Here is a 27885-nt window from a genome sequence, read left to right as displayed (position 1 = left end):
CTCAATGTAACAGAAAACAGCTAACGCGTTTCGTTCACCGCATGGTGCTAATTTACTGCATCCAAGATCAAAATTACAACACATAATGGAGCAATCTAAACGTGACATCTAAAGCCTTGAGAACAACCATGCCAATGGAAAACTATCAAATTTCATCACCACATTCTTAAAAACCATATACATATATGACTTCCCCCTAAACAATATTGATTACTGCTAAAAACATGAATTGACACAATCAAAAGAACTAAACCAAAAAAAGGGTTAGACCATGAGTCCCCTCAATTATGCTTAAATAGCAACCTGCATTACAACAAAAACCTAGGTATCGGTAAAGTGCTTAGACCATTCTATAATACAAGCATCAATGTTTAAATATGTTTCTCCCTTAACATAAAAATCAGTGTTCTATTCTGAGTATTAATAGGCAATTCCATAATACAAACATCCATGTTTGAATATATTCCTCCGCCTTGTCTTTAGGTTTAGTTCTTTCGGGAGGATAGGGAGAGAGGGTTATCTGGTTTCACTAATGTGAAGGCTCAGAAGGTTACTTTTGGCTATTTAAAAGTTACCATATAAACTAAATAAAAACAGATTGCAAAACAAAAACAGAACAGCATCCTGGCTTGATCTGGTTATCCCGAATTAATACCACTATTTCTTTGCTCAACAAAGGGAGAACCTTGTGCTGCAAAATGCGGGCATGGGTGCTGCAAAATGCGGGCATAGGCGAATGCAGCATTTCTTCAAATGGTATAGTAGCATTGCTTGACAATTTGGAGGACCCAACACTCCTAGGTGACAGACTGACAGTGTACCAAATGAAAGGGCACTCTTCATCATACAGGATGTAAATGCTACCTCAAGGGCGGATTATAGATGTTTTGAAAAAGGAGACAGGTAGGCGGATGAACTGGACTTTTTTTGCTGCCAAGATGGTGGCATCCTGCAGTGCCAGACAGTTACTAGCACTTATCACAGTAAGGAGACAAGGAAGGGAATAATAACACATGAGAAATGTCAGGATCAAGTTAAGGTCCCACTGTAGCATCACTAACGGCTTTGGAGGGAACATGAGTCGTTCCTTTAATAAATCTCATAACAGGTGATTTGAAAAAGGACAGGAGGACCTGTAAAAGTTAGTCCAGTAAATGATGAAAGGCTGAAAGGGCTGACAATTACACTTTAATGGTATCTCCTGTAAGGATGTGCTGGGCCAAAGACAAAACAAGCAAAAAGGCATCCATCAGTTTTGCATACAAAAGGAACAGGCCTACAAACTCCACACCATACTCGAAATTTGTCCTCATATCTGGCATAAAAACAAATTGTGGAAGGGCACAAGGCAGCAAGGATGGTGTGCACCACTTCAATCAGCAGATAAAATGCATTCACTTGACACTGCTCAAGCTCCATGCATGTAAGTGTAGATTGTGCAGATTCAGGTGGACGGCCCTGCCCTGTTGCTGCAACTGAAGAACTTCATGAAGTGGTAGCCTGATTGAAGGAAAGATGCTCAGGCCCATAACTTTGGGTACCCCACTCTGCCTAACCTGAAGCCACTAGGATGACCTAGGACTGGTCGTCCTTGATAATTTTAAGAACTCAGGCAGGAGAGGCAGGAGAATAAAGGCACACAGGAGTCCTTTTGTTCCATTCCAGCTGGAACGTATTCACTAACAAGTGTTCTTGCGAAAACTCCAATGTGCAAAACGTTTGTCAATGTGCATTCTTGACAGTGGCAAAAAGATCAGGGTTCTCTCCACTGTTGGAAGACGCTCTACAGAACTTTGGGATGTCGACATCACTAGTGGTCTAAAAGATACCTCCTTCACAGCTCGTCCGCTCTAGAATTCAGAAACCCTGCAAGGTGGTTTGCGAATAGGAAAATTACCTTGCGCTCAAACCAACTCCAAAGGCGTAGAGCCTCCTAGCACAGGAACCAAGAATCCACCCCACCCTCGCCGCTGCAAATACCACATGGCAATGGTTTTGTCCGTGAGAACCTGTACTAGCCTCCCCTTGATCAATGTCAGGAAGACTTTCAGAGCCCGATGAATAGCTCGCAACTCCAACAGGTTGATGTGGAGCTGGGCTTCCTAGCCCTGCAGGGACCCATTTACTACCACTGTGTGGAGATGGGCCTTCTACAGGACTCATTCTGGCTGAACTGCCATCAGAGCAGATCATGAGCCGCCTCATTCAAGATCTTTATGACATTTGTCAGAGTTCCTTGATGCTGGGCCGACTGGAAATTTAGATTCCATTTGCAAAGCTGGTATGTGCCACCTAGTGTAGCTTACAAGGAAGATGCAGGAGGGTAAGATACCAAGAAACTCAAAGCTGCTCTCACCAAGATCCAGGAATAAGGCTGAACAGGAAGGTCCGGAACTGCGAACTGCACTTTGCCCAAGACCTCTCCAAAAAATAGAATCTTCTGAAAAGGAGTCATATGCAACTTTGGTTCATTGGCAGTGAATCCAGACATTGTCAGGAGGTTCCCCATTGCCTGGAGGTGGTCTACACTAACTGTGGTGAGCCTGCCTTGAACAGCCATTCATTGAAGTAGGAGAAGATTAGTACTCCAATGTGGGCAGTGACTACTGCTATAGCTATCATGAATACCCAAGGGGCACTGTGAGGGCACCAAAGTGAGTACAGCAAACTAATAATGCTCCTGGCTTACCCTGAAACAGACAAAGTCAATGGAACTGCAGGACGGCTATATGAAAATACACGTCCTGCTGGTCCAAGGACACCATCCAGCTGCCAAGGGCAGAAAGGATCTAGGCCAGTGCGAACATGTTGAATTTGTCCTTCAGCAGGAAGGCATTCAGAATCTGAAGTGCCAAAATATGCCTAAGGTCATATCCTTTTTTGGGACAAGGAAATAGCTAGAGTAACAATCCTCTCCACTTTTCGAGCCTGCTATACTCTCAATAGCACTCTCAGAGAGCAACGCTCACATCTCTTGAATTAGAATTAATAGGTGCTGGTCTAATATTCACTCTGATGTGTGTAAATATTTGGTATGGCGAAAAGAACGATTTGTAAGAGCCATCTGTCATATGTGACAGATTAACATGCTAGGAAGACATGATGGATCCTGCACTCCATTGTATGAGTATGAGCCACTAAGGGCAAACTAAAGCGGTTTGGTGGCTGCAGTAGCAGGGGAAGAGGAATGGGAGGACTGATGCCCCTGCTGACCAGCGCACTGCCTGACAAACTCACATCCATGGCCTTGAAATGACTGAGGTGACTGCAGTACTGATTGGGTAGACCATCTCTAACCACTATGCAGTCCTGCAGAAATGGAAAAGCCCGTTAATTGCTTGAAATGGTGTATCTCTACTTTCCATTAAACGCTCCAATGCTGAGTCTGCCTTCTCACCAAACATTTTTTACTTAACAGGCATTTCCAAGAGGAAGGCCTGTATATCACTAGAAACCACTATGGAATGCATCCACACATGCTGACCAAGAACAACATTGGTGACAACTTCTTTCCACTAGCAATTAGTAATATCTAGACCAGCGTGGGTGACATATTTGTCTGTCTCCTATTCATCATGAATTGTCTGTGTCAAAGAGGCTCTAAGGTCTTCTAGGAATGCCAGCAAGACCTCGATGGCCCTCTCACATGGCCTGTAAGCAGACAGCATTTACCCAATGTCATGCTATCAGAGGAAAACATATGCTTGCCAACAGCCTCAATCCTTTTGATTTCCCTACCCGCCAGAGTGGTGACGAATGAGTTGGAATTCACTTTACTGGCTGGCTGAGACTTGAATCATAATGCTTTCTGCAGTAGGTTGTTTGGTATGAAAATCACTGTTGCGAGGAGCTGGTCTGTGATGGTCTGGCCACCTGCCTATATGTGGTTGGGCAGAAACAGGACTTTGACCAAGTGGACATCAAGGTATCAGTGAGGGCCTGGTTAAAAAACTGTAGTGAGTGTTTGCATTGTTCAGCACTCTGTCTATTATCCTTTTGTGTTGCTAAAGTTGCCCTAAGTGGAAGGCTATGGCCAGACATGGGTCCCGTGCTCACTGAGCCACTGGATTCAAGCTAGCCTGGCTGATGAAGGGTGGTCCCAGGATGCTTGTTTCTGGTCCAGGGAGGACCTGCCTGGCAGTTCGGGCTGGACTGTTCCCATGAGGAACAGGGTAAAGACTGATTCACATATGGCTGGGTCCAAACTGGGGTGGCATGGTGAGAAAAAGAACAATGGATTAAACCCAGATCTGTGACTGGAGGTGAGTGGTTGAAAAGTTTCAGCACTCCGTCCATCATCCTTTTGTATTGCTAAAGTTGTCCTATGTGGGAAGGGTATGCCCAGATGTGGGTCCCGTGCTCACTGTGCCACTGGATTCAAGCTAGCCTGGCTGATGAAGGGTGATACCCTGAAACTGGTCCCAGGATGTTTGTTTCTGGTCCAGGGAGGACCTGCCTGGCAGTTCGGGCTGGACTGGTCCCATGAGGAACAGTGTCAAGACTGATTTGCATACGACTAGGTCCAAACTGGGGTGGCGTGGTGAGCAAAAGAACAATGAATTAAACCCAGATCTGTGACTGGGGGTGAGTGTGTGTGCACTGTTTAGCACTCCGTCTCTTATCCTTTTGTGTTGCTAAAGTTGCCCTAAGTGGAAAGGTTTGCCCAGACGTGGGTCCTGTGCTCACTGTGCCCTGGATTTAAGCTAGCATGGATGATGAAGGGTGATACCCTGAAACCAGTCCCGGGATGCTTATTTCCGGTCCAGGGAGGACCTGACCTGGCAGTTCGGGCTGGACTGTTTCCATGAGGAACAGGGTCAAGACTGGTTTGCATATGGCTGGGTCCAAACTGGGGTGGCATTGTAAAAAAAAGAACTATGGTTTAAACCCAGATCTGTGACTGGGGATGAGTGTTTGCATTGTTCAGCACTCTGTCCATTCTCCTTTTGTGTTGCTAGTTAAAAGGCAGCCAGGACTGAGAAGCCGGGACGTTTGTTTAGGTCTCATGTGAAGAAAGCTGCCTATTCAGAACCTCAGCTGCCCAAAGGATCACTGCTGCAAAGTAGGCACTTTCTTCTTCTGATGGTGGCCAAAGTCGGGAGTCAAACCCACCTCAGGAGAAGTGTCAAACCCTCTGGCGTCTTGCAAGTGCATACAGGAGGCATCAACCACATAGTGAGGGACAAGAAAGCCATCCCCATTTCCAAATAATCAACCATTATCCTGGGATGTTTCTTGCTTTGAGTTAGAGCCAATAAACTAATGGAGCCTCTGCTGGTATGTACACCCTAAAAACCTTGTGCCGGATCCTCTTCTTGTGCCGGTAACGATACCAGCATTGAGGTGGAAGGGACCAGCGCGGGTCTCGGAGCAGGAACAGAAGTCTGTATTGATGTTGCTATTCACTTGTAATGGGCCCCAAGGGATCAGAGAGCACAGAGGGATCCGCCGGTGGTAACCCGACTAGTGGGCATTGAGGTTTCCTGGGGGCCAAATGCGCTCCACAGGGAAGCACACCAAAAATGTGCAGTATGGTCTCTTTCAAGACATGAATACACTGTGGAGTCACGAAGTCCCGATGAAATCGGGGCACGCCAGGATCAGTTGATAATTCAGCTTCATGATCAGAGGCCTCAAGGGTGAAAGACTGACAGACATCTTTGTGCCTTCTGGTTAGGTTCAAAGTGGGGGATGGGTTTGAGGCTTATTTCCCTTTATGTTTGTGCTTGGACTTCAATTTTGATTTACAGGAGGACTTCAAGCATAAAGCTTACTACTTGCAGAAGTGGCCTTAGGAGCAGCATCGATCCTGTGACTTGGTGCTGGAGCGGGACCTACACAATGGCTGTGATTTCTTCTTGTGTTGAGGAACATACAGCTTTGCCTCGGGGTATATAAGGGCACATTCATCATATGACTGAGTTGGGCTGATGCTCAGGCATAAGAGGCACATCTGCCTCGGGTCTGTAACCAAAATCTGTTTTCTTCAGTCACGCCATGGTTTGAAACCTGCTGTTGCTTTGTGTAAGGATATTGTTCCCTTAGCACACTGGAATTCATTTTTGAAGTTGTCGAAACACCAACAAGGTTGGAAGCAGAGCACTGGATCTGGATCAGAAGTCCTGAAAAGACAGGAACTGACAGCGCACAGGGGAGGCTTATAGGCGGCTCTGACCAGTCACTTCCATAGCGGTACGGAATCAATGCCAGACCACACGCACCACCCAGCAGAACGCAGGAGAACTGCTGAAGAAAAGTTTCTGGATCTACTCCACTGACTGGGAAGTGTTCTAAGGTGCGGAATATGTGGTTAAAAGCACCTATCAGAAGGCTACGGTTCCAGACCTGAAGCCAAATCCGATGCCAGGTCCACCTCCACCATGATGGGCTTGGAAGTCAAGGGTTGGGGAATGACAACATTAACTGGAAGACTTACACCAAATGACATTGAGAAGGAGAATAATTAATTTTAAGTGGTTTCTTGTGCTTCTTCCAAGAGGACTTGTCTTTATCCTAGGAAGCGTACCTCTTCGATGACTCAATGGTTGAGGGTGAGCTAGAGTAGGATCTTGAACAGGTTCTGGGTTTTGAATGGTGCCAATCCCAATGTTTATTCCAAGCCCAAGCCATGAAAGGTTTCACATTCTGCTACATGATGTCCTTGGCATGTATCAGTCCACATTTATCCCATAACTTGGTGATCATGCTTGCGCCTGTGGTTACATACTCACAGGGTTTAAAAACCAAATTGTTTTGGGGAAACTCCGTTGACAACACTGCACATTGTATCTAATTTGGAGAAAAATCTTCTGAGGATAACAACTCTGGATCTTTGTTGAAGGGTGTGGAAACAAAAACTGACATCAGTGTGCCCAGGTAAGAACTTGTGTGACTGCGTGGTGGCACATCAAAGATGGGTCCCAGAATAAAGAAGGGTACCACCTAACGCACATGAGAGATATTTCAAGTTTATGGATCAAGTCTGACACTTGGAGGAGATTCAGAGGTTTAGAAATCTGCAAGAAGAAGCATCCTTCAGAGACAATGCATGCACTAATTTGAAATACATTTGTAATCTAATGTGACACCTAGCTTCCACCTCAAGGGAGAAAGAAGCAACTCACAGAGAACACTCTCTCCTTATAAAATATTGTCCCCCTCTTTGAATGAGAACACATGAAGACTCAAATAAAGCTCTATTCATAATTGCTTTAGTGATAATGTGGAAAAAAACGTGAATAAGTTGCGAAGGTGGTTGCAAATGGTGCACAACTGACTCATTTTTGAGGACTGGGATGTACTTTTCATCACCAGACTTGGATCAGACCAAGAGAGAGCAAGTCATAAAAGGGAGTAAAAAGGAGGAAGAGAAAAATAGGAAACCAGTGTCAAAGGGTAAAGGTGGGGACAAAAAAGAACCTGTGAAAGTGAGATAAAGAGACAAAAAGTTTGGAGAGGCAAACTAAATTGCTGTGAGGTAGAATCAAAACCAGGTTACCCTAGTGTTCTGCAAACTCAACATTCAGGAATGCTTGTGGTCGGTTCTTAAGAAAAGGTTTGGGTTCTAGAACATGTTTTTTTTTTGTTTTATTATATATGGAAGTCGCCACTAGGTAGTTACAGTTAGGACCAAGTTTCTATAGAAAGAGCGTTTTTTGTTTTTCTAATAACTTTGGCGCCTGTTGATGAATCTTGACAAAACATTCCAAGAAAATACGACGCTCACTTGAGCTGACGTCTGTAAAATTTCTGGGTGATCCGTCCAGGGGGGCAGCCGAGAAAAATTGGACTCCCAAAACAATTATTTTCACCATTCTTATTTCCATAGGAATTCTGAAGAGAGTTGGCACTGAAACTACAGGATGGAATTACAACAAATTTTGCAGAAAGGTAGGGTCTGGTCCAGAAAGCAACCTTTGTTTGTTTTGCTGTAAATTTGTTCAGTAATTTTTGAGGAATTAACAAGAAAATAAATCTGTATATACAGGGACGTAGATCCGTCGTGTCTCCGGCACAGAGTGCTGCAAATCTGTGAGCCACATGGAGTAGTGTGATTGGCTAGCAGCAAGCTTTTCAGAAAGTTGCGCCTGCCATTTTATTCACCCGCAACGGTCCTAGGAGATGGATTTACTTGCAAAAAACAACATAAGGGGTCAGAGTAGAGGTTCTCTGACCCCAAAGATAGAATGAATAGGTTGCTGATGGATAAATTATGAGTTTAAATAGGTGAAAACTCTTTGTTTTCCCCCGTGATCGTGGAATCGCAACTCTATCGTGGCGCTCAGTGTGGCCCCCCATATGTAATATTGTGATGAAGTCGCGAACCCTGACGATAGAAGAAAAAATATATATACGCAAATTCATTCTTACACACTCTGTGCCAGCCATTCAGACACTCATTCATTTAGGTACAGACAAACTAATAAAAATTACTATATGTTAAAAAAACCATAGAAAAGGTTGCAGGGACGTTATAGTTAGGAAATAGAATTATAAAAAAATAGAAATTCACTTAAAATATCAAACGTTACAGGGATCTTATAGTTAGGCTCACATTTTAAATGTACAAATCCATAGAAATTCATCAGTTATATATAGAGTTACCTCAAATAACTATAACTCGTGCCCTAGAGTAACTATAACTCGCGCCCTCGACAAGCACTGCTAATTATCCCACAAATTATGGCACTCATGACATCTTTGATAACCTCATTTATAATATCAATGTAATATTTGCAGTAACATTTTTGACAAAAAAAAACTGTACACGACGAGGTCACGACTTGTAGTTACTTGAGGTTACCCTAACTATAACTGGTGAATTTCTATGGTTTCGTACATGTAAAATGTGAGCCTAACTATGACATCCCTGTAACCTTTGGTTTTGTAAGTGAATTTCTTTTTTTTTTTTTTTTTATAATTCTATTTCCTAATTATAAAGTCCCTGTAACCTTTGTTTTTTTCAGTGAACACATACATATATATATATATATATATATATATACACACACACACATATATATACACATTTTGTTCTTGCATGTATGCCCAGCTCTTTTTGGAATACGACCGTTTCTTCATTTGTACTGTGTAGCCCACTATTTTGGCACTTTTGCTTTTTACCAGTGCATATTCAATCTGTCTATCAATAGATATATGGATGGATAGATAGATAGATAGATAGATAGATAGATAGATAGATAGATAGATAGATAGATAGATAGATAGATATACAGATAGACAGATAGATAAAATACCACTGGTAAAAAGCAAAAGTGCCAAAATAGTGGGCTAGAGTACAAATGAGGAAACACTGGTATTCCAAAAGGATCTGGGCACACATGCAAGAACAAAATGCATAACACCTTGTTGATAAATACGCTCAAGATGATGAATTTAGATTTTTGTATTGTATTGTATTGTAATAGTATTTATATATCTCTTACTACCCCTGACGAGGCGTCGAGGAGCTTTTCGTCGAGTAGCACGCTATCAAAGTACTTGTGCAACATACAGAACCCGTGGAGTTATATAAGCTCGTTCACGATGAAAAGATCATCGTGAGTGCACTGTAAACGACCCATATTGTTCATTTAAAGGTCCCAGGAAAGTACGACCAGAGAAGCTGCCACAAAACATAGGCTTTAGCTAGCTAACTGCATGTAATTGTGTTGATGTCTGACAGTCATTTATGAGAAGGTGCACAGCAGAACAGGACAAAAAATACATCATGGGCACCGTATTAATGAAAGAAGTGACAGAAAAGGTGAGGCAGTGTACTTTCTTCATGGAAGTCAAGCAACTAGAAGAGATTAATGTGTCCTGTATGATGGTGTACACGGCAACATCAGGATATAGCATCTTAGAGGTTCAATAATGCATCAGGACAGAGAAGACGTGGGAACCAAACAGGCCTGGAATGTTGGAGTTCAACCACTGTCACAGACAAGGATGTATTTTGTGTAAACGGGTACATAATGTAACAGGCATCCTACAAATCATGCACGCAGCCTATAGTCAGCTTCTTAAAGCGAGCCAGGGTGAGTTCGTAAAAGATCCATTGTCATAGAAATTAGTATATACTGACTAAAACAATAGTGAGGGTGAAACTAGGTTTAAACAACATTTACCTCGTGCTAATTGTTCAGCTGCCCTTAAATTGCTTCCGGTGTACACAGTGCGTTAACTTTATTCGTGACATTTCCTATTGACCACCACTATTCACAGGCATAGATCCCCTTACCCGAGATGGAACACATTGTTGTTCCCCTGTAACCAGGTGTAGGTCAGATTTGCTGGGTACGCTTCTGCTTGGCAGGCAAGAAAGGCATTCTGGGAAATGTTAACCGTGGTGTTCTCCGGCGGCACTACAATTATGGGGGGACCTGGAACAAAATTGAAGAAAATGTCAGACGGCATTCAAAAGAAGCTTCATAATAATAAAGTGACTTGGTTGGCTAACCTGATGACGGCATATGCCTTTCTCGGTTTAATTTCTTTTGAATACAAACATCGTGAGGTAAATAAATCGGAAACCAAAACCATTGAGGAAACATACACATATTAGAGTTTGGTGGTTTAAAATTACAAAGAGGATAAAATAGGAATTTAAAGTAGGGAATAGTATAAAGGTAAATGGTGAATTAGGAGATCCCACTCTAATTAAATTAATGAAGTTAAATTCTGAAAACATAAGCAAAAGGAATAATCAATTAAAAAGAATAAAAGTGGTAAAGAGCAAAGGGTCAGCGTAAAGAGGAGACGGGCTACCCATTTAAAATTAATTACAAATCACGCTTTTAAAACAGAAAGTTTGTGATTAAACTGAATTCTCGAAAACAATGCCCAGGGTAATGAAGCCATCATTAAAACATAGGGATCCGACTTCAATCACTCCGAGAATAATCAGCCAGGAGTCCGGACAAATCTCAAAAGTGAATAATAACAGCGAGATAAACAGAGGGAACCAATCTGGCATTTGTATACCTTTCAGGCAGGGACATTAAACCCTTTAATCAAGATCCTATGTGAGAATCTCAAACACAGCTAACCAGGACGACAGCTCACCAGTGACTGAACTCTGTCATCCCCAGCTTTTAGAAGTTAGAGCACTCAATGCAATCTGTGGTTACCAGGCAGCATTGTGACATAGAGAGATGAAACACAAACCCATATTCAACTCTTTTCATAGGCGACCCTCTGAGTAAACCAGCCTGTCTGTACTTCCCATTGGGGTTTCACTTCTACGCCCTTCCAGTGATGGAAAAATACACTAAAAATATAGGGCACTGACAAACACGAGACGTGGTTTGACATCCTCACCTTACTAAAGGTAATAAGAGGTCAGCAGCACCTTGGTCAAAGTCTTATCATTCCTATAAGATGTAGGAGAATATTCCATTTGAGTTAATACTAATAAATTCTCCAACGAGCAATTCAAGAATAAATATGCTTTATTGGCCACGTATTATAACTGCAAATACCATATGTACAGCCTTGTCCACTGCCACAAAGTGTATGGCGTTCACCAGTTATGCTCTGCGAATACGAGTCTTTCATCATGTTAGTCATACCCCCATATTAGAGTAGAAAATATTCTGGTATGTGGCTTTCGATGAAGACACTAGAATGAGAATACATGAACACATGCGTGCTTGTTCTGATGAACAGAGCTTGCCTTTTGAATTGTTAGATGTTGTACTGTTGTAACTCTTTTAATGGAGCATTAATATGATGGGGATACTTTATTCTGTATTTTGGCTTGCTGAATAAACATGAACCTGCAGTTCTTTTTGACTTCAGAGCTCTAACACATATAAAAAATGGAATAAACACTTCAATTTCAATGTCTCAAGTACCGCTGAGTCTATATAAGGTATTCTTTGAGGTGGGTCAATTTAAAGTCAGTACAATGAATAAACATAAACCTGACAACCATCTAACTGTACAGAAGCACCCCCTGCATGGTCAGGTGCTGCACCAGAACATCTTTAGCATATAATAATAATAATAGATAAGTTACATTCACAAATCCACTAAGGGTCTTGGACCTCACATAGTAGATCCACACGACTTTATTTCAGGAGGAATATTCGTCCATGAAAAGGTATTCTCCTAAACAAATTACATATCTTCCATCAGGAGAAGGTTTTAAGGGAATATTAACTCAGAAAGTGTGTCCCTTACAGCTCTGTTCCACATGTCGAGTTTCCATCACAGCCAGACAAATGAGGATTCTTTCCACCCCTGCAAGTGCTCCTTCACCGTATGTCAAACTCATTTCTACCCTCCCGGAAGCACAGGAAATCCTCAAATCGACCTGAGGCGCTGCTATCTCAGGGTCAACCTCTCACCTACTTACAGTTCTACCTACACTTCCACAGCTCCTCACTTACAGCGCATAGTGCTCAGGGTTCCTCACTCAAGGGTTACTCTAAATGAGTTTATCTTCTCAGGTATCACTCTAACTAGTAGAGGATCAGAAGTCACTAGACACACACCTTAGTTTTCGCTGTGCTTTCCTCCTCTAGTCAGCTTCAAACTCAAATTCACAACAAACGCCCAATCACTTATGCCCATCATCCTACATCGCAATGTCATCATACTCAGAAACTAATCATTTGTCGTACTACAGCCAATACACATCTACTATTGTCAGAATCAGTAAAGCTCATGGTGGCAATCTGCCCTTCCGACAGAATGTACTATACATTGCCTATGAATAAGGCAAATACTTTTGTAGGGATCCTGTACACAGTGATCCATACACATCACATACTTTTTGTGTGTAGACACTGAAACCCTTTGCATTATTGCACATCAGCACCCTTTTCAAAAGTACTGCCATCTCCTATTCTGATGTTGTACACTGCACACTTAGCCGGGCTTTTTGAGTATGCGCGGCCTCAATTTGACAATGGCACAAACAAGCGAGAACTACAGGTTTTGTGTCATCTGCTTTCTACTGTACCCTGCTGTATGAAGTCTTCAAGGGCTTTCCACATTCTTCCAACGAGAGAGCTTGGTACCTGCTCGTTTAGCTACAATCTAGAGTGTCATATAGCAGTGTCATATCCTTAATTTGCTGCATTATAGAAAATACATACAAGAATACAGCGAGGTGCTGATCCAATGTTTTGCGAATTTACATTTTGAATATTTTAGCTGCAGGCTCGATTTTGTCATATGTATTAGAATTCAGTGGGCCTCAGTGTTGTTTTTCTTCAACAAAATCCAACCGAAATGGAGTAGGATCCACGTCCACACACATTGTCACACATGCACCGCATCATGCCCACTCATATGAACACGATACAACATTCCAGCTGAGAAAAGACTGCATTGCACATTGATATTACATTAAGTGTCTATAAATAGTAAAAGCTTAGCAGAAGTAGTTAAATCCTTACAATAGGGCAAAATCTCACTACACAAACGTGCCCTAGGGCTCTTCAAATAAGCAATTTCACCCCCCAAAACTGGGCAAAAACTGAAAAATAAGAAAGCTATACTCATCCTGTATTACTCTCTCCTTTTACAGTTTCACTGTAGGAGGGAGTCCCTTCTTTGTGGCCACAGTCTGAGTATTATCTGGCAAATTTCTGTTCCAGGCGCAGAAGAAGCCAGAGTCCAGTCCTGCGTTACACGCATTCATTAGGTCAGTGTGCGTAATATTGGGAAACATCTGCGCCACGCCCACGTGAAAATCTCTTTCCTTTGTGCAAGTCAGATTGTCATACGCGAACTAAACACACAACCTAACCTTAGCTGCCTTCATTGTTCCCAAAGTTCAGAGCTCAGGTTACCTTGTACGAGCAGGCGGGTGGTGTGTGTGATCTCGCCCTCGCCACTCGTAGCGTGACAAGTGTACACGCCAGCACTGGTCCGCACCACTCGGCCAATTTTCAGGGAACCGTTGTTCACCTAAGGAAAAGAAAACAGCGACAGCGGCGGTGAAAACAAGCAAAGGTGGCTACTGGAGGTCAGCAAACTCGCGTCCGGATGTCTTTGGTGTTCTCTGTCTAAATACACGTATAAATAAATACTTACAATATCACCCAGGCAGTACACACACGAGCAAGTCAGCTGTCCTATTGTGCTTGCCAAACAATAGCAATGAAAACATGAGGTTCGGAATACAGGATCCCGGTGCCACTGCATCTGCTGCATTACTGATAGCTACCACCATCGTACCCCTCATGTTCTGGGCCTCTGTGAAAAATGCACCTCCCGCTCTGGCATTAAACCGCGTTTGTAAGTCAGTTAATGACATCGGCTCTAAGAAAGTTGTTCCTCTGCTGCTGAATTTATGATTTTTTTTTTTACACTTTTAATTACAAAAAAAAAAAAAAAAAATTGACAAGGGACTTAAAAGAAGCCATTCAATTTCGCAGGTATTACGTGCCATTACATACAACAGCCTTTGACTCGTTTATTAGTGTGTCATCTTCGGCTTTCAAAGTAAAAATACCCATAACAAATTGTCTAAATACTGATCAGGTGGCAAGTACAATTTCAGAGATCTGCGTCCCAACTTATTTTGCCCTCATTTGGTTATAAACTGATTACAGCAAACATTACCTCGGCTCATGCCCTTCAAAACTCTAATCTGTTCTTAACAGTAATGTGAGCTCTATACCAACCTAATCTATATTGTGGTACAGAAAAAAATATTAATTTGTGCAAAACCAAACACTGCTGTGGCACCAAAAGCCCACAGCATTTAAAAGCAGCACTTTGCCAGAACAAATTAAACATAAATAAACTGAGAATGCGAGTGTTGAATAAACTTGAAGAACTGAATAAGCAGTCAAAGGCATTATTCCTATGTTTAACAAAAAATACAAGGAACATGTTACTTACACTGTATCGATCTGTTCATAGTATGTAGTGCTGTATATTCACATGCAATGCATACTTCTGTCATCTCAGGTTGAGCCAGGACAATTAATACTTGTTTCTTTGAGAAAGTCTTTGTCACAAGACGTATTATGACTCCACCCTTGGTCCATCAATAACTGATGGTGTATTGTGACCCATTGTATTACTACATGGCAAGTGGAATTGTCATCCGGTGGTGATGGTTTGGCAGGGTAGAGATCAAAGTTAGGATCATCTTGGGGGTCGGTGATGTAGGTCCCCAACAATCATCTCTCTCCCATGGCATGAAGAGCTTGTTATATGGATTCTAAGGGGGGTAGAGGCTACCAGGATCTGAACCTGTGTCTTGTGGTTGGGGAGTGGGGGTGGTGGTTGGGGGCTAGAGGAGGGCAGGGAGGAATGTGGGGCTAGTGGTGGAATTGGAGGTGTTTTGGGTGAGGGTTGGAACGGTGTTGGGCTAGTGGCTGAGTCTCTAACCCTTCTGGGGATGGAGGCCTTGAGGGGGCAGACACTTGATTTGTCTTCTGAGGCCAGTGGGCATTTCTTCAGGATCCAGAAGAGTCCTTGAGCCAGAGGCTTAGCAAGAATCTTACCTCTGTCCGTTTTTATGAACTGTTTTTCTGTTTTGCATCCTGGGCTTCCAAAATCTTCTCGAAGACTGACCCCCTCTGTGATGTCTGACTTTGGCATTGAGGGGGATTTTGTACAGTTTTTGATGCCAGTGAAAGAGGTGCATTCAGTGTTGATTTCAGCTCAGAGTGCCGCTTTTTGGAGCTTTGGGGCCAATGTGCTGTGAAGCGTGATATGGTTTGATATGCTTGGATGAGTCTTCACTGGCATCAACCCTGTTTCTCCAGTCTGGGGAGTCCCAAATGAAGTAGCCATCGAGGATTAAGGTTCAATGGCATGGTGCATCAAAGTCTAAAGGGATTTGACTATTGGGTCCACGCCCTCGACATTGTGGGTGGCGCAATAACTCTGTTTTCAGCGATGGGTTCATAGGGCAAGCAGCTGAAACCAGGAAAACCATTGTAGGACACTCCAGTCCTGGAGCTGCATTCCCAACATATAAGCCCAATGGCAAAAGGCACGTTTCTTACCTTCAGTAAAGCTCTTTCTGGTGGTTCCTCGTTCTAACAGCAGATTCCTTGCCTTTAGAATATTCCTAGGCAACAGACTGGATTTGGAAGATTTAAATCAGCATTGCTGCCACACACCAGTAGGAGGCACCATGTGGCTCAGTATCAACTTAGTTCTTCCCCAGAAATGAGGACAGAGCAGGCTGTAAGTCCAACCCCTGCACAACAACATCAGTTTTGCTTTTCAACTCTGCCCGCAACCTCAAGACAAGCAGTGCCCAATACCAGTGTGCCGATCTCTAAACTGGGACAATTTTAGATGGGGAAAAAGAGACCATTCCCTGAACGGGCAAGGAGGGAGGGCAGTGAGGAATCTGCAGTTAGACATGGTATCTGCCAGAAAAAAGCATTACAGCAAGTAAGTAACTTGTTAATCTAATGAATACTTATAACCACCTATTCCTCACCTTTACATTAGGTATCAAAGTAGAACCTTCCATGGTGGAGGGTCTGTGGAATTGCTTATACCAAAAAGTCCTGTAGGACTGAACAGATGAAATGCCCTTCTCATCAGACCTCGTTGTCAAGGCAGTAGTGCTTAGTGAACGTGTGTACTGATGCACACACCACACCCACACAGTTGTCAGGGTCAAGCACTCCGCATGCCAGCCTAGTGGTGGCAGCCTTGGTCCTACTGCAACAGAGCTTTAATCCCTCCGAAGCAATCTCTCTGGTAAGCTGTTTCTTGGCTACAGCTTACCAGATCTTGAAGCAGAGGGCTACCCACATTGACAAAGTCCTTTTCTCAACAGCCTTGTCTTTCTTTGTCCCAGGGAACTCACAATGAGCTGATTGTCAACTGATGATATTCTGTGCTGTTGATGTAAAAGCTTAAAGGTCTTTTGGGGTCTAGCTGACCATCTTTTGATGGATGAGCTAGAGCAAAGAACTTTGGGAGAGTGATAGATTGTCCAATGTGAAAAGCAGTCATGACTTTTGGCAAACAAGCCACCTTGGCCCTCAGCACCACTCTGTCTAGGCAAAAGGTGGTGTAAGGCGGCTGCACAGAGAGAACTTGGAGTTCACTCACACAATGAGAAGTCATCACAATGAGAAGGACAAGTTACTTACCTTTTATAATGCTCTTTCTGTAGACACTCTCCCTAACTACACGTCTCACCTTGTGACTGCCTACAGGCGCCAGACTGGATGTAGAGATCTGACGTATTGATCCAGCAGGTTTGCCTCCTGTGGCTCCTTATGGTCTTTGTCCCATCCTGGAAGTGCCATTGAGGCCACTTATAAGTGTTACACCTGCTCACTGATGCCAGATTCTTCCTCAACTTCATCATTGCACTTGGATGCAGAGCTTAATTACTGATTAGACTGGACTATGTGCAGATCTCTAGGTTGGGATTTTTTTTAATGTATAATAGAAGAGCACAATTCAATTGAATGCGATGGTGGGTGTGCAGTGAGGAATCAGCTTTAAGGTAGACTATCCAACAGAAACAGTGTTACACAGTAACTTGTTCTTCTGATGGATACTTCCTAACGTGAATTCTTCACCAAGTGAAGAGTTGCTAAAGCAGTACCCCCAAAAGGGATGGGACTGTAAAAAGGCTTATATCACAAAGTTCTGCAGGGCTGAATAAGCAAAATGCCCATCCTGATGGCCCTGACTGTAAAGGAAATAGTGCTTCCTGAATGTGTGCACTGATCTAGCACTCTGTGTGCCAACAATGTTGTTGCAGCCTTGGCTGTTGTGGAATGACATATCAGGCCTACTGGTGGCTGCTTCTTATCCAATGCATATTAGATCTTAAAACAAAGGATTGTCCATTGTGATATGGTCCGCTTTTACACTGCCTTGCCTTTCTTTCCCCTTGAGAACCCAAAAAATGGGATAACAGCCCACTCAATGGTCCTTGGTAAGATTGATGTAAAAGCTCAATGCTCTTCTGAGATCTAAAGGTTTGAGTCTCACGTGCTGTTTCAAGGGTTGAGCAAAGAATGTCAGGAGAAAAAAATAATGGATTGTCTGACATGAAAGGGAGTCACAGCTTGTGGAAGAAACACTGCTCTGGCCCGCAACACCAGTTTCACAGGGTAGGACAGTTGGAATGAAAGACCCTGATGCTCATTCACTCAATAAGCTGAAGTTATCACAATGAGAAAGATTGCTTTGAGAGTCAGGGGGCACAAAGGACAGTTGTGCATTGAGTCAATTGAGGTACACATCAGGAATGTGAGGACCAAACTAAGGGCCCACCGATGCATCACAAAGGGTTTAGGTGGAAACATATGTACTAAACCTTTAAGAAAACACATCACAAAAGGTGATTTAAACAAGGAAGAGTGGTCTGGGAAACGCAAAAGGGTTAACAAATAACCTTTAATAGTTGCTACTGCAAGTCCTTGCCAGGCTAAAGGCAACACAAGACATCCAACAGCTGTCTGTAATCGATCTGTATTGCAGAAACCACACTGGGTCACAAACCTCTCCCAGCACCGTGTATAGACAGATTTTATAGAAGGTTGCTGGCAACCAAAATGGCATCCACGACTTCAGGAGGAATGCTGAAAGCAGTCAACTGCCGCTACTCAATCTCCACTCATGGAGGTGTGGATTGCGCATGCCTGGATCCAAGATCCTGCCCTGTTACTTCGTCAGAAGATGTTCCCGAAGTAGCAGCTTGATCAGAGGATAAATGCTCATGCCCAGAAGCTCCAGGTACCACACACTCCTGGCCCAATCCCGAACTACTAGGATGATCTGGGCCTAATTGTTCCTGATCTTCATATCAATACAGTGTATGCAGGTCCGATTTAGTGGTTCAAGCGATATATTATGAGAAGTTGGATGCAAAACCAGCTAATCAAAGGCAATTTTGCAGCAGAGCACAAGCCCTCACCCACCAGATGGTGGTATGCTTCATCACTGGACTGCGCGCCTTGTCAGGTTGGTGCTGCAATGCCCAACAGGCCCCTCAAGGAGGTTCTTTGTTGGAGTTCATCTTGCAATGGCTTGAGAGTCTATAGTGTCAGACTCAAAGTGTATTTGAGGCAGACTGGACAAATAGTTGAAGAAAGGTAAATACATTTGACTAAAGGATCCATTTAAAGGTACTTTTAATCATAGGAAGCCTATGTGAAGGTTAAAAACAGCAGGACTAACTGGGAAATTATGTCATTAGGCAAATGTTATAGGGCACAGCAATTTCACCTGAGTATGTTAGAGCCCCTCTCGTAGATTAGGTAATGAAAGAGTCCTGATGATTTGCTACTGACAGTGTGGGGGACAATATGAGGCAAAAAACATGTTGACCGGTGTTTGTTCTCGTGAGACATAATTTCTCACTGTTTTGAACTGAGGCATAGGCTCCCTATGATTAAAAGAACCTTTAAGTGCATTTTTAGCTGTGTCCCTCCTTTATTGAGGGTCCCGCTGGGCACTGCACCACCAACCCGATGAGTAGCACGGCCCGATGATGAAGCATGCCACTATTTGGTGGGTGAGAGCTTGTACTGTGCAACTAAATTACCTTTGATGACCTGTTTTTGAGTCCTATATATCATCATGGATAGCTTGTAACACTACTTCAGAACTGCACACATTGTAATGATCATACTTTGTGAAGAAGGGCATGTGCTGGATTGGTAATTCTCTCTTCCCCTCCTTGTGTAGCCTGCTCCTTATCTTCTTCAGAACTCTGGGCTGGTGAGGAAAAAGCAGCAAGGCATACTGAAGTCCCTAGCTCCACTCAAGACGGAACCTTCACAAAGGGGGAGAGTCTTCTTAGGAAATCCAGTGTGCAAAAGTGTTGACACTGCATAATTTTGCAGTGGCGAAGAGACGAAGCCAGGATTCTCTCTATTGTTGGAAGAGGCCCTGTGCCACCTCAGGTTGTAACTGCCATTTGTGATCAGCTAGGCCAGTGGTTCCCAACCTGTGGTCCGGGGACCCCTGGGGGTCCACGAAGCCTTCTCAGGGGGTCCGCGAGAGCCTAGAAAATTAAAATATATGAACAAATATTGACAAATTAGGTCCCCAGCTTCCAGTAATGACTCAGGTGGGGGTCCCTGGGTTCCCATGATGAGTCAGTGGGGGTCCCTGAGTTCCATTAATGTTAAAGTGGGGATCCACAGAAATCAAAAGGTTGGGAACCACCTAGCTAGGCAATCCCTGCTAAGTTCACCTGCCTTGGCGATCAAAGATTCATCCAGGTGGTTCAATCTAGGAAAATGTTTTGTTTCAGAGCTACAGAGCTTCCTGGAACAGGACCACGCCCTGCACCTCTTGTTGCAATACTGCTGTCCGTAAGGACCTAAACCAGCCTCCCTTTTATGTTTGGAAGCAAGACTTTCAACACCATGCAAATGGCTCACAAAACAAACAATTTGATGTGGACTTGGGTTTCTCCCAGAGACCAGAGTTCTCAGATCGCCACCTCTCCCTGTGACTTTACCAACCAGCAGTGAGGCACCTGTCACCACTACCACCAGCTTTGGATGGAGTAAGTGAGGGGTCTGGTACCGGTCCAAATGCGGTTCAGCAACCGCCCCTGCATTTTTTTTTTTTTGCAGTGTTCTCCGGAACTTGGATGTAAACTAACAGTTTCCTTGGTGCTGAGCCCCCTGAGTCATAAGATTCTACTGCAGAGCTTGCATGTGCTCTCTGAGATAGGCGACAAGCAGGATGTAGGAAGCCAACAGGCCAAGAAATCTCAGAGCTACTGTCATGGAGATCCAGGATCAAGGATAAAACATTGAAATTGTAACCCAAATGTCCTGAACTCATTGACCTGGAAGAAAAGCTAAAAATTGCACCATAACCAAATGCTGCGTCAGGTATGATTTTGCCACATAGATAGAGAACCGACTGGGGTGAGCCCACCTTCAACAGCTAGTCTTCGAGGTGGGGGAAGACTGTTATACTCAACCTCCACAAACGTGCTGCAATCATTAACATCATTTAAAAAAACACTTGAAGGGCGTTGGTGAGGCCCAAAGAGGAGTATGGAAGATTGAAAATATTCTTGGTCTACCTTGAACCACAGGTAACGCCTGTGGGACTACAGGATGGGAATAAGAAGATAAGGTCCCTGCAGATCCAGCGCCAAAATCCAGCCTCTAGAATCCAGGGTAGACAGACCTTGGAAATCTTGTATTTGCTCTTTCTGCAGGAAGAAGATGAGGGCAAACATTTAAAATAGGACTAAGGCCTCCATTCTCCTTCGGCACCAGGAAATAACAGGAATGAAATTCAGGCCCTAATTCCAATGCCATAATTCTCTGTTTGCAGCATCAATATTATATAATTCAGTGCAAAATTAATGTAGGAACGGGTGTATCCAAGAGCTACCTAAAATTAACTCAACTCACTAATGTCACCATTGTGAGGACGAAATTCGAGTGCCCTTCGGCTGAACAACAATGACTTCAATGCCCAGCTGTGATGCAAGTCAGCAATGGTAAGGTTTATCTACTAAAGCATACTGTTGGCAAATAATAATAATAAAAGAATGTACCCCCTCCTGTACATGATAAAGCTATTGCAAGTCACTAAGGAGTTCCAAAACCATATAGCTGAACAAGGCTAAAGAGGGTACTTAATCCCACATATTGCATGGTCAAAACCATCACCTTTCTCACAAATCACTTAAACCTTTGGTGTATAGCTTTTCATAAGGGCAAGCATTTTGCAAGCATGAAGAATAAAAAAAATCTCTATTGCAAAATTAAAAACATCATTTGTTGCAAATAAATACAAGTCATTACAAGCTTTTTTTTTTTTTTAGGTTGTATTAGCTCTATGTGTGTGGAAACATGGAGAAATATTTTAGCCTTCCGTACCCTACTGGACCACAGAGTAACAGCTGCCCACGTCCTCCTTGACCTCTCTGCTGCCTTCTACACCATCTCCCACACCACCTTATGCACTAGACGACACAATACAGGCATCCGAGGCAAGGCCTTGTGGTGGATCTGCTCCTTTCTCACTAGAAGATGCCCGGGGGCCAGACTTCCACAGTTCATCTCAGAACCAACAGACACCAGCTTTGGAGTCCCCCAGGGCTCCCCTTTAATATTTACATGGCCCTGCTCACCAATATCGTCAGACACCACGGCCTCAACATCGTCTCCTACGGCAACGAAACACAGCTAATTCTATCCCTTACCAATGAACCATCAACAGCCAAGAGCAACTTTCACAACGGAATAAGAGCAGTCCCTGACTGGATGAAAGATGGCTGTCTCAAGCTCAACTCAGACAAGACGGAGACCCTCATCTGGGTCCCACTCCCACCACCTGGGATGACCCCTCGTGGCCAACAGCCCTTGGAACTGTCCTTGCCCTCACCGACCATGCACGCAACCTTGGCCTCATCCTCAACTCCTCGCTGTCCATGGCCCACCAACTCAATGTTGTCTCATCGTCGTGCTTCCACACACTTCGCCTGCCCCGGAAGATTTTCAAGTGGATCCCCACTGAAACAAGAAGGAAAGTCACCCACGGACTCGTCAGCAGCTAACTCAACTATGGCAATGCACTCTACGCCGGCATCACAAAGAAACTTCAAACAAGACTCTAGAGAATACAGAACGCAGCATCCAGACACATCCCGGACATCCCCCACCACAGCTACATCTTCATTCACCTGAGAAACCTGCACTGGCTTCCCATCAAAAAAGCATTGCCTTCAAACTCCTGACACACATTTAGCAGGCCCTGCACAACATCAGATCAGCCTATCTCAATCACTGCCTATCCTTCTATGCCCCCTCCACACAACTCCACTCTGCTCAACTGTCTCTCGCCTCCACTCCCAAAATCAGAAGGAACACAGCAGGAGGTAGATCTTTCCCCTTCCTCGCTGCGCAGACCTGGAACACGCTGTCACTCCACTTTAGGCAGTCCTCCTTGCTGAATCAGTTCAAGAAGGACCTCAAGACCCGGCTCTTCGTCTGATCAGCTTCCCCTCCCCAGCGCCTTGAGACCCCACCAGTGAGAAGTTGCGCCATACAAATAATCTGATTGATAGCTTTCCTCTTACTACATAAGGAGTGCAGAAAATAAACATGTGCTCTCTGCTTCCATTGTAAGCTAAAACAAGCATTGGAAAAGCCAAATAAGTTTCGCCTTTGTCTTTTTTTTATGTAACTGGCTTACAAATATTTGAAAAATGTTATAATAATGTTTGTTTTATTAAATTAAAAACAAACATTATTATAACATGTTTCTAATATTTGTAAGCCAGCTACATAGAAAAAAAGACAAAGGCGAAACGTTTTGGCATGCAGAAAGACGGAAGAAGACAGCAGAACACAGAGGAAGACAGAAGACGACAGATTTTTGAAGAAGACAGAAGATAACAGAACTCAGAGAAAGATAAAAGATTAAAAAAAGAGAGAAGATGGGAGAAGAGAGAAGACTGCAGAAGAGAAAAGGCATGAGAAGACAAAAAAAGACAGAAGAAGAGAGAAGATAGGTGAAGAGAAGACAGAAGACAAGGGAAGAATGCAGACGTGAGAAGACAGCAAGCGGCATGCAGTAAAGAAGACAGCAAAAACAGAAGATGGTATGCAGAAAGAAAAGACGGATGGCAACGAAGAAAGATGACGGAGAAGGAGGTATCGGAGAAAGAAGACATCGGCGAAGTAAGAAGACGGCATGCAGGAAGAAAGAAATAAGACAGCAACGGAGAAAAAGACGTCAGCGAAGAAATAAGACGGCATGGAAGAAAATAAAAGAAGAACCTTCAGCATCGCAGCCAGCGGGAAGGACACTGGCCAATGTCCAATAGGAAGTGTCCAGAAGGAGTACTAGGTCCACAGGTAACTTGACGGCAAGATCGGTGAAAAAGACAAAGAAGACAACAGGAAGTAACGTGAAGACAAAGTTGCTCAACAATCTGAAGCAGGTAAATCAGAGTAAGAGGCTGGTTCCAAGCCCCTTTTAAGTTTTTTTTTTTTTACCAACAAAAGATTTCGCAAGCATGTGTGCAAGTGCGCATGCAGGCGAAACCTAAAAATAAAGCAGAACAAAGGAAAGCAACTGCTTTTCTTGCTTTAAACAGTAGCTTTAATTATGCTCTGTCATCTGACCTGGCCTGCCTTTCACCTCGGCTGCTGGCTTTGGCTGCGGGCATTGTGACATCAAAACTCGACTGTAAAAACTTATAACAGTCAAGTTCTGACGTCATTTATTTATAATGGGTGACTGTGTGCATCACTAGTCGTCATTATAAAGAAATTAGAGACCGGGGTTTATACAGGGATTACAGAATCCCATGAATTATAAATACTTTAAGCTACATCCTGATTCACATTTTTGCATGCATTACTGGCAGACCAGGGCTGTGCTGTAGTTGATATGCTCCCAGTGCTTTATAATGCAATGATTCTCTGTGGAACGGGCAGGGGCCTGCTGAAGACACCAACTACCCCCTCCATGCATGGAGCAGTACACATTGAAATTGTATTCACCAGTTCTCTTCCCCGGCATAAGGATTCGTTTATTGGGGTAGGCACTGCTAATCGGAGACCCCTTTGTTGACTGTGTGCATTATGGCTTACCTGCAGCCAGATCCTTACAAAACAAAAAGAAGGTACTCCTATTTCTGAAAAAGGAAAGCTTTAATTTCTACATCTGCCACATACCTAGTGCAAACTCTGAACATGGCCTCTTTGAGATTGCATGACTCAAAGTGTACAAGCGCAAAATGCTTTCCGAATAGGGATCTGCTCTATAATACCTTTTTTTAATCTGGCCAAAACTATTAGTGTCAGCAAGAAGTACTGGGTTGGTGTTAAAAGACCACATTAAGGCAGAAGTAACAGATGGATGTACCAATTGCTGGTACAGGCAGTGACAAAACATTTGCAGGAACTACCCAGACACGTCCATGCATTAGCATCCATCTTATGAGACAAGGCCTGGCATGTGCATCTCCAGGGTTGATATAACAGGCATGGAAACAACGGTCATCATGAAGATGAAGAAAAGTGAATATCGAAGAGAATCTCTGCACATGTGACTGCAGATTATTGAAAGAAAGGATATAAACAGAAACAAAGAGTTTGTCTATCTTGCATCTGTGATACAAGGTTTGTGTGTCTGGGATATGAGGAAAGGCATTACCTTTCTATTGTACTTTTCTGAGCTTGTTGCCCTATTATTATTATTTTACTTCTTGAAGCATTGCACTGTAGAAGACACTAATCTTTATCTTGCAGTTTCTGAATCATGAATTGACCCTAATTCTGAGTTAGGTGGAACAAAATTACTGCATGGTGATTTGTTCCACCAGATGCAAATTGTGAAGCTTTTTCTACACACAGTTTTTCTGAGTAAGAAACAACCATACTTGAGTTTTCTGGTTGGTAAATGATTGAAAGATGGCATGAGGCTATGGCTGCAGCAGGAATTCCATGATTATTATTTTTTTTTAAAGTGAATGAACCTTGCCTGAAGAAAAACCTTGTTTTTTCTCTCCCCTACCCCTCTTCTTCACCATTAATCCAGCCCACAAGTCCCCCCATACATTTACTCAGAGCAAGTGTTAAATGTATGCGTTAAAACCCCATGGAAGGTGGGAGTTTGTGTGGTTTGATGACCAGAATATTTGGTCCCTTGTAGTAATTTCCCAATCCATGGGGCTTTAGTCATCACTGTATGGCACTGCTGTGATTTTACTGTTTCCCCATTAATATACATCTTGAAACCACGAACACTGTTATGAGAACAGCTGATTTGGACTGCCACACTACATACCAATAGACAGGAAGAAACTCAGCTTCGAAGAGCAAGCTACTTACCTTTGGTATACCTTTTCTGGCAGAGACTCTACCTAACCACAGATTCGTTATCTTTTGAATATGTCCATAGGTGCCAGACTTCATCTGGAACATTTTCAGCAGTACCCCTGAGAGCTAGTAAGTGATGCTGCATGGCTCCGCAACGGCATCATTCCACTCCGGAAGTGACGGGTGGAGCAGTATATAAGTGCCACCCATGAGTTTTGGCACCAGTTGCCTTCTGAACTGTCAGCGTCCTCAGACATGCAGCCCATTCACAGATTGGCTTGGACCAGAGTGCAGATCTCTTAAATCTCATCTTTTTAGGTGAAAAAGAGTCCAGTACACAGAACGGGGAGGATGGGAAGGTTAGTGAAAATCTGTAGTTAGAGTCACTACCAGAAAAAACATCACAGAAGGTAAGTAACTGTTTCTGCTGTTAGAGACTTCTAATGGCAGATTCCTCACATTCTGAATTGGTACCCCAGTACAATCGAAGTGGTAGGCCTGTTAATGGATGTTACGGGGTGTGAGGGTGGTATGAAGGACTCTGAGACTTATTTTAGATAACAGTGATATTTATTTAAGAATTTGTGCAAAACTTGTTGTAATTTAGGTTTCCGTTCGGTTTCTTCTTTAATGTCTCTCTCTTGGTGTTCTTTCTAGGCTCCCCTCTTGACTGGCGCCGACTTGATGTGGACTCCCGGGTGTACCGAAAACAAAGGAGCGGAATGGAAGGTAAGTCAGGCGCAGATATATCTCTACCACGAAAGTAGGGGGGAGGGAAGAAAGAAAAGAAAGAAAGAGAGAGAGAAAGAGAGAGAGAAAGAGAGAGAAAGAGAGAGAAAGAGAGAGAGAGAGAGAGAGAGACCCGGTCGTGTGTGTGAGGAAGGCAGAAACACAGGTGCTGCACTCAAACACCTTTAGTGCCCCCCTGTAGATCCGTGCTATTAATCAGGTTCAAGGTTATAGGCTGTCTCTGTACTTCTAGTTATCAGCAGTGGTTTCCCCCCTTTTAACCCCTCTCCCCACCTCCTCCTCCCTTCCCTCTCTCCCCTCCCCTGTTCCCTGTTTATGAATGGCTAGTGTGTCCTTTACCTTGTTTAGCCACGTCCCTCCTGGGACGTGGTGGAAAGTGCTTGTTTTCTGCAGGCTGGTCTTCTCCTCGAGTCTTGTCCTTGGTTTGGGAAGCTCCGGCTTCCCAGTCTCGTCTTCTTCTGCCGCAGGCGCCGCGTCTTCTGCCACTCGATCTCCTCCTCCTCTCGAGGCCGTTGCCTCGGAAGACTCCTCCGTCCCTTCTTTGCGTCCGTCGTCTCTTTTTACTGTGCCCGGGACCCGGAAATCCGAGTCTCAGGCGTCTGGTGCCGCCCCCATGTTACAATGGGAACGGTAAGCTCCGTCCTCCGACGCACACGAACGGCGCCAGTCTGAGGAGTCTGTAGGCGCGGTGGAAGACACCCGTCTACAATGGACATAAACAAAAATGTTCTGCAGGACTAAGCAGGAAAATGCTTGTCTCGACTAATCTGGCTGTACTTACAGTAATGCCGCACAAACATATGGAGTGTCGCCCTGATAGCATCCTGACAAATGTCCAGAACAGGCACTCAGTGTGCCAGCACAGTGGTAGCAGCCTTAGATTTGGTGGAACAAGCATGGAATCCCTTGGGAAGCTGCTTTTGCCAGTGCATGGCAGATTTTAAGGAAGAGTACAACCAAACAAGAAATAGTCCCCTTCCGCACTGCCTTGCCCTTTTTCACTCGCACACATCCAATAAAGAGCTGATCCTCTATGGATCCTTCAGTATCCTGATGACTACTGTAAAAGTCTGCATTGATGACTTGGCAAATACCTACTGTGATATGGTGGTGTGTATTGTTTTGTTGATACGTTATTGCTTCTGTGAAAAACAGAACACTAATAAGATTTTTTTTAAATAAGAGCTGATTTTCTACACAGTGTTCTCTCATATGATCAATGTAAAAACTAAGGACTCTTTGCAGATTCAATAAATGGAGTCCTTTATCCTCTTCAGAATTGAGAGGTGGAGCAAAGAACGTTAGTAGGGTGATATTTTGTTCCATGTGAAAAGGAGTCACCACTTTCAGGAGAAACAAGGCTCAA

At 43.6% G+C, this 27885-nt stretch overlaps 1 protein-coding gene across 2 annotated transcripts in view; it reads right to left on the bottom strand.

The window, feature by feature from the left end:
* The window catches only part of IGSF9 (immunoglobulin superfamily member 9), a 466550-nt gene that overhangs the window by 274577 nt on the left and 164088 nt on the right, over nucleotides 1–27885 (bottom strand). For both annotated transcript variants that reach the window (XM_069217763.1, XM_069217765.1), the window contains exons 5-6: nucleotides 13806–13923; nucleotides 10244–10385 (exon numbers count right to left, since the gene is read on the bottom strand). In XM_069217763.1, coding sequence (XP_069073864.1) covers nucleotides 10244–10385; nucleotides 13806–13923 — 260 coding nt within the window. The remainder of the gene's footprint in view (nucleotides 1–10243; nucleotides 10386–13805; nucleotides 13924–27885) is intronic.

Source organism: Pleurodeles waltl, chromosome 12 (assembly GCF_031143425.1).
Source record: "Pleurodeles waltl isolate 20211129_DDA chromosome 12, aPleWal1.hap1.20221129, whole genome shotgun sequence".
Lineage (NCBI taxonomy): Eukaryota > Metazoa > Chordata > Amphibia > Caudata > Salamandridae > Pleurodeles > Pleurodeles waltl.
Note: the sequence above shows the minus strand (reverse complement) of the source record. Positions and strands in the feature narration are given on the sequence as shown.